Consider the following 7,254-nt stretch of genomic DNA (forward strand, 5'->3'; position numbering starts at 1 on the left):
CCTATAGTTTGTTTCCAATTCAGGCCACAAGTTGGCAGACCCTCTAACGCGCACGGCCCCTAAAATAAAATTACGTTATCTGCCTCTCAGCGCGTAATGTAAAGGCTGGTAGTTCGAGCGCTGCGAGACGAAAACCCGAGAAAAAAAAACGGAGAACAACAAATCGTATCAAATTCACACTTTGAGTGCATTCACGACTTCGCGCGTGCTTTACGCACTATTTTATGCACAGAATGTTTTAGCGTCTAACAAGCTCCCAAAACAAAACCATAAACAAGCAGTCTGGGGATAGAAAAAAAAAACAACTGTCAATCTGTCGTGTCAGTCGTTCTACAAACGTCAATGTCAAAACATTTCTGGAAAGGGGAAAAATAAAATAATAAAATTGTTACTTTCTCATTGAGTGTAAGAAAATTGCGTAAATAGTTTCAGATCTTTGTTGAGCGTATAATGATATATTTTAGAACTTAAATCAGTGTATAAATAAATCGTTACGATGAGTAAGCATATGTATTCTACCGCAAACCTTAGTGACAAAGAATTGAAAGAACAAGGAAACAGACTTTTTAGTTTGCGTCGTTACGAAGATGCTATGAATTGTTATACGAAGGCTATAGTAAGTAAAACAAGATGTATTTTCACATAAAAGCTTCCCAGGTCCTAACAATTCACCACAATAACTAAATACAATTTCTAAAGATGCCAGTGCTTACCTAAGCAATTCAAGATGATGATTTGCAATTCATATTAAATTTTGCAAATAAATTTTCTTGGGTCACTCTTTGTTGGAACTGATAGGTAAATAAAATTTAAAAGTCAATGATTTACTTATTTAGTTTCAGTTCAGCTTTCAGTTTTTTAAATACATAAATTAGGGGTAAAACCTTTTCTTATTTTATACCATGTTCAAGCCATGTTTTTTTGCTGGCATAATATGCTATGAAATTTCATTTGCCTACTATTTTGTAAGAATGCAAAGATGTATGAAAAAAATATTTGTCCGAAATTGCTTGTTATAGTTTCTGTATGTTTAAGTCAGTTCTGGACTTTAAAGATTTTGTCTGATCAAACAATACATTATCCCTGATAAAAAAAGAAATAACCCCAACACCTAGAGTTGCCAGCCAAAAAACAACCTTAAAGTTTTCAAATTAGACTAGAATTTGGTTATGCAGATTCATTATCACATCTTTCTTTTGTTTCCTACCCTATTTTATTATGTTTCCTTCACCAAAACAGTTGCAATCATGACAAAATTGCATTATAGATAAAGAATCCATCAGTTGCCACATACTTCACAAACCGAGCACTATGCCACCTCAAGATGAAGCGCTGGGAAGCCACTTGCCAAGACTGCCGCCGAGCACTTGACATTGACTCAAACCAGGTCAAAGGACACTTCTTTTTGGGACAAGCTCTGGTGGAACTTGAGTTCTATGATGAAGCAATCAAACATCTTCATAGAGGTAAACATATACTCTTTTATTTTAACTAGTTTATTAATTAAACATACTGGATCTAGTATGTCCAAAAATATCTTACTAAAGTTACCATGTGCTTTTTTGCAAACTAAAATAGATATGACCATAAATGGGACAAACAGCCTCCTAGCCTAGTTGCTAGTGACCCTGCCTTTGAAGCAGAAAGCCCCAGGTTCCAATCCTGTTAAAGGCATTCGTTTGCATTACAGTTTGTACATTTGTGTATTTATCACAGATATTTGTTCCTGAGCTATGGATGTTTTCGATGAAAAATATTTTTCTATATCTATTTGTTATATTTATCATTGTCTAGTTACCACAACACAAGCCTTTTTGAACTAACTGTGCTTTTTTTATGTTACTATGGAATAGCTCTGGCCCGTGTATTTCATTTTTCCACCTCCCGTGACAGCCTCCATACATGAGGCGGGAAATGGGAATGATTTACATGAAGCTTATTCCCATCTGTGCCTAGCGGGGAGAAATGCCCAACTAAAACTCAAAACATTCTTTATTAAACTATAGCAAACATATTAAGCTAAATAAGTTCTCATTTCAAACAAAATTGTAATTACTTTTCAGCCAATGACCTTGCCAGAGAGCAGAAACTCAACTTTGGCGATGACATCGCTGCACAGCTCCGTATTGCCAGGAAAAAGAGGTGGAATGTTCAGGAGGAGAAAAGGATCACACAGGAGATTGAACTTCAAACATATTTGAATAGGTAAGAGGAAAGTACAATCTTCTAAAATCTCTTTTTTTTTTAATTTATTTATTATTAAAAGGAGAAGTTACATAATTATTGTTACTTATCTGCCAAACTGCATAGCAGTTTGTTGGCAGAAAACTTATTCTACCCTCCACCATCGTAAAGTAAGTTATTTCTTCTGAGAGTCCTATTCTAAAATCTCTTCAGTATCCTATGTCCTTGACGAGGGACTGCAGCATACCATCATCATCAAGAAAATAATATTTTTTTTGTACTCAGCAAAGCTACTCACGAACAAACTTAACCTCCTAAGATGACAAAACCAAAATCAGTTACTGAAATTTAAATCTATAAATGTAGGAAATAGAGTTGAAAACTGTGCTAAACGTAAATGCTAGACTTGGGCTTACCACAGGAGTACAGCGAGATAGAGTACCCGTCCTTTTCTAACTGTATTAATTAGTGAGGTGCGGGTTGTCTATCATGTTCAAAGTCTTAACGGAAAGTAGTAGGGATCTTCATTTAATATGAAGACCCCATTTTTAGTTGACCTTGGTGATTTAATAGCGAATGTCTAAGAATTACCCCCGGTTAACATAATTCAATCTAGAAGAGTTTAAATAACCTCGGTAATCTTATTACGTTTCCCGCCCACGGTTTTACGCAAAAAGGCATTACACTAAGTGCAGTGATACCTAACCTTTGACATTTCCTACCCACTTGCAGGTTAATAAGTGAAGACATGCAGCGTAGAATAGAAGCCTTAAAACTAGAGCACAATAGCGAAGAGGTTGTTAATATGAAAACGGCGAAATTAGAAGAAGAATGTGTAAGTACCTTAAGTACCTATTAAATATATTAAAAACGGGTCACTCACGTATTTTAAGTCGAAAATGCTCGACATGTTTCAGGAGCTTGCGTTAACGGTGACGGACCGGGTAAGTCTGAAGTCTGAAACACGTCGACCGTTTTCGACTTAAAATACGTGAGTGACCCGTTTTTAATATATTGAATATGTCTGTGTATCACGGAAGTTTTGTTATTAAAACCTTAAGTACCTACTTTAATAAGAGTTTCGTAAATGCATGTAGACTGTCATACATATGGAAAATGTAAGAAATGTCGTTAAAAAAAAATTATGTTATCACAATTTAAATGCGTTTATAAAACGGCATACAGTTCTTCATGCCTTTATTTAATGGGTGATGAATCAAACTTTTGAACGCCGGCAACACGAGAGCGTGTTAAAGCATAGGCATACACTTACATAAGTTATAATCGCCATAATATGTACTTACGTATCGTCTGATCATAGATAATATACCTACAAGTTGTTTTAACCCTTTTCAGTGAATCGAATTTCAACCTTAGCATTCCGATTTAAGGTTCAAAGACTTTCGGAAGACGTCACTCGTCTTCAAATGAGTCATCAACTCATCAAAACTTATGTTAGGAATATAATTGTTTCTTTTTGGGAAAACCTAGTTTCTAGCGGCCTGGAAAGGGCTAATCGATGCATGCTGTGTAACTCGAAAAATCAAGACTGATTTTTTCCTTCTATTTTGGTTTCAGAATAACTACACCAGCGAGCTAAACAATTTATTTGCCAAAATAGATGATAGGAGAAGGGTAAGTTAATTTGCAATCTCTTGTAGAGTCAGCAGCAGTTGCTAAGCGGGTAAGGTGTTCAAAATTACCTTGACAATAAAGCAACTATTGCTGCTGGCTTTAGTTCATAGCATTTTTTAATAGGTCGCGAAGTGCGTAGTTTATGGTCATTCAAAAAATTAAAAAGTTAAAAACATTGCAGTCTCGATTTCGGGACTGCAATGTCGCATACAAATTCCATTATTTAACGAGTTCCAAACTTTTTAAAACTTTAAATGGCCATATCAAATGAAGGCATAGGTCCCTTAAACAGCCAAACAGATGATCAGCACTTATTATTATAAAGCCTATAACAGACTATCGCACCGCACCGCGACCTTGGAGCGTCGCACCCATAAGTGAGAGCGAGAAACAGATATCTCTTTCTCGCTCTCACTTATGGGTGCGACGCTCCAAGGTCGCGGTGCGGTGCGATAGTCTGTTACAGGCTTAATGTTGGTACCGCGACTATTTAGGTGTCTCAAATAAGTTGGCGTATTTTAAGGCGCAGAAAAATACATTTCCATTTTTTTTTAAAGGCGGCAAGCAAATTTTTTTAATGGTTGTATTTTTTCTGTGAAAATTAGAACGTTGCTTCTGTAAGTTCTGTAAAATATTTCTATTTCTTGCACCATTTTTGAGAAAAGCACTATATATGACTCGGCTGGAAGGCTACTTGCTGGCTTCGGATTCAATTAAACGGACTCCCAAGGTCGTCCGTTTAAAACGAATCCTCAGCCTGCAAGTAGCTACTTCCGAACCTCGACAATAATGTACTATTAAATTGTAGAAACGTGACGTTCCCGATTACCTATGTGGGAAGATAAGCTTCGAGATACTAAACGAGCCGGTGATCACGCCGAGCGGTATTACGTACGAGAAAAAAGACATTGAAGAACATCTTGAGGTATGTTCAACCAAAACCTACAAGGCTTACTAGCTACTTTATTTAAATTAAAGTAAAATAGTAGTTAATTACTGGCCTTCATACTGGGGCCTGTTTACACATTGAATAAATTTCTTTTTTTTAGCATTAGAAAAAGACTACGCGATCTTGAAGTGTCTTTTAATTGAAAAACTCTTTTACAGTACATATGGGGCTACTTTTCCGCACTAGTGCGTAAAATAGCACTTTTCGTGCGTATGTCGAAACTTTAAAGTGCCATATGTACTGTAAAACGTTGTTCGATACACGTGCGAATAGGTAATTCGCAACTCGTGTCGATTTAAAACACTCCCTTCGGTCGTGTTTTAATTTATCGCCACTCGTTTCGAATTTCCTCTTTTTCGCACTTGTATCGAAAATAACTATTACAGTACATAATTATGGTCTTATTTTCCCGCCCTAGTGCGTAAAATAGCACTTTTCGTGCGAATGACAAATTTTAAAGGGCCATATGTACTGTAAAACGCAACTCCTTTCGGTCGTGTTTTAATTTATCGCCACTCGTTTCGAATTTCCTCTTTTTCGCACTTGTATCGTAAATAACTAATTTAAAAATCAGTGACTATTACTTATGAAAGCAAAAGGATGTAAATAATCGTATATGATTCAATTGATTCATAATTGTTACATATTTTCAAAAGTGTTTTTCAATAGAAAGACATGTCAAAACTGTTTACCTTTTATCTAATGCTAAAAAACCGAACTATAGTGTTTGTACCTTCGAGTTTAGGTATAGGTACTGTTTGCCGTTCTGGGTCTAGTTCGTCAACTACTTTGCATCCTGTGAAGTGAGTCTCCACCTGTAGGTAACCTGTCTCACCTGGAGTGCTGCTGGTGCTATTATCTTGTCGCTTCTAGGTGCCTAGTTGCTTTGGTTGTTTGCAAGGATTTTCGTTTATCTGTGTTCGCCTGGTAGATATGTATTTACCGAGGCCCCTCTAAATGTAGGTACTTTGACATATATAATATTATTAATTTTTCAAATTATAGCTGGTCAACCAAATCTTGTCAGTAAAAAAAGGCGCGAAATTCATATTTTCTATGGGACGATATCTCTTCGCGCCTAAATTTTTCAAATTTGCCGCCTTTTTCTACTGTCAAGATCTGGTTGACCACGTATATATACCGCGCCGTGACTTTTTATTTTTTGTATAGTTATAGACTTGTAGTTGTTATTGTATACCAATTCGCAGCAGAATAGAGTTTTTGCATGTTATCACTATTTTTAACTTCAAACTACCATTTCAGCGCGTCGGCCATTTCGACCCAGTGACGCGCGTGAAGCTAACAGCGGATCAGCTCATTCCTAACTTCACTATGAAGGAGGTGGTCGACTCCTTCCTTCAGGAGAACGAGTGGGCGCTCGACTATTAACCGGTTCTAGTTTATGTAAGGGTTATTAAATTTTAATTATCATGTTATAATAAAGCTGTTTCATCGTTGCGTGTTGGTGGAACTACCCTTCTGAAAAAGCAGACTCATTAATCAATCATCAATTCTCGCAAACGACTATTATGCGTAATGAGATTCGGCCAATGGTTACTCTGCCAAACAACCCGTCGGCGAATCGTTGTCGGCGAAACAAAAATCGGCGTAATTTTTCTCGGAATATCAATAGGGCACCTATCTTTCTAGTACTCTTTCACTTTCTATGCCAATTGAATTATAATATTACTTTTAATATTAAAAACACCTGAGTGTATAAATTAATGTAAATATTGTATTGATTTGTAATATTTTAAGGACCATATATCAATCCAAAATGCACAGTGTGTACCTTAATTTGTTAACCTAATAAAATGTACCTAGGTATCAGTTCCACCCTTCAGTCCAATCAGTTGAAATTTTTAGCAGTAGGAATAAATCGAATTTTTACACCATTAAAAGTATGCTTGTTGGAACAGCTTCACCCTTTAGGGCTTGAAAAAATCACGAAAGATCACGTTGAGGGAGGGGGTTTATGAAGAAATCACGTGTATATTTCTACAGTGAACGAAACTAAGAAAAAATACCTACCGCATCATGATTAGATACTTTTTCTCGGTCTCGTTAAACATAAATCTCACTCCGCACTTCAAAATAGCTCGCTATTATCTTATTTTACGAAATTTTGGAGCGCGTAACTTAAAATTAGGTCAAATAAAAAAATCTAAAAAATACACGTGAGGTTATGTGGGGTAGGGGGGGGGGGGTAGCCAAAAACCATGAAGTTATAATGTTTTAAACTGGAGGGAACTGTCACTTTTTTTGCCATACTAATTTGAACCTTATCACCGAGACAGAAAGTTGTTCGTACCAGACTAGAGAAAACGGTCCACTTGAGATAGAAAAACCAGAGCCCTGTGTCTCACTCGCACATGTTGCCAATGTTAAAAAGATACCACTGTGGTAGAAATCATATCAATATACTACTGAAATTAATTACCTTCTTATACAATTTTAGTGCTATATTCAGATTACAGTTCTGATAA

General features: G+C 36.3%; 1 protein-coding gene across 1 annotated transcript; it reads left to right on the forward strand.

The window, feature by feature from the left end:
- Positions 1-331: 331 nt before the first annotated feature.
- Positions 332-6,263, forward strand: LOC134650726 (E3 ubiquitin-protein ligase CHIP). The gene is made up of 7 exons (XM_063505659.1): positions 332-616; positions 1,268-1,466; positions 2,064-2,205; positions 2,917-3,019; positions 3,763-3,819; positions 4,628-4,744; positions 6,032-6,263. The coding sequence occupies exons 1-7, from the start codon at positions 497-499 to the stop codon at positions 6,155-6,157; spliced, it is 864 nt and encodes a 287-aa protein (XP_063361729.1). The 5' UTR covers positions 332-496; the 3' UTR covers positions 6,158-6,263.
- The last annotated feature ends 991 nt before the right edge of the window (positions 6,264-7,254 follow it).

Source organism: Cydia amplana, chromosome 9 (assembly GCF_948474715.1).
Source record: "Cydia amplana chromosome 9, ilCydAmpl1.1, whole genome shotgun sequence".
NCBI classification, from domain to species: domain Eukaryota; kingdom Metazoa; phylum Arthropoda; class Insecta; order Lepidoptera; family Tortricidae; genus Cydia; species Cydia amplana.

Excerpts from the sequence above, each read along its gene's own strand:
- LOC134650726 (XM_063505659.1), top strand. The coding sequence starts at position 497 with ATGAGTAAGCATATGTATTCTACCGCAAACCTTAGTGACAAAGAATTG. Across the intron at positions 3,820-4,627 it reads AAATAGATGATAGGAGAAGG|AAACGTGACGTTCCCGATTA; the intron begins GTAAGTTAATTT and ends ATTAAATTGTAG. Across the intron at positions 4,745-6,031 it reads ACATTGAAGAACATCTTGAG|CGCGTCGGCCATTTCGACCC; the intron begins GTATGTTCAACC and ends CTACCATTTCAG.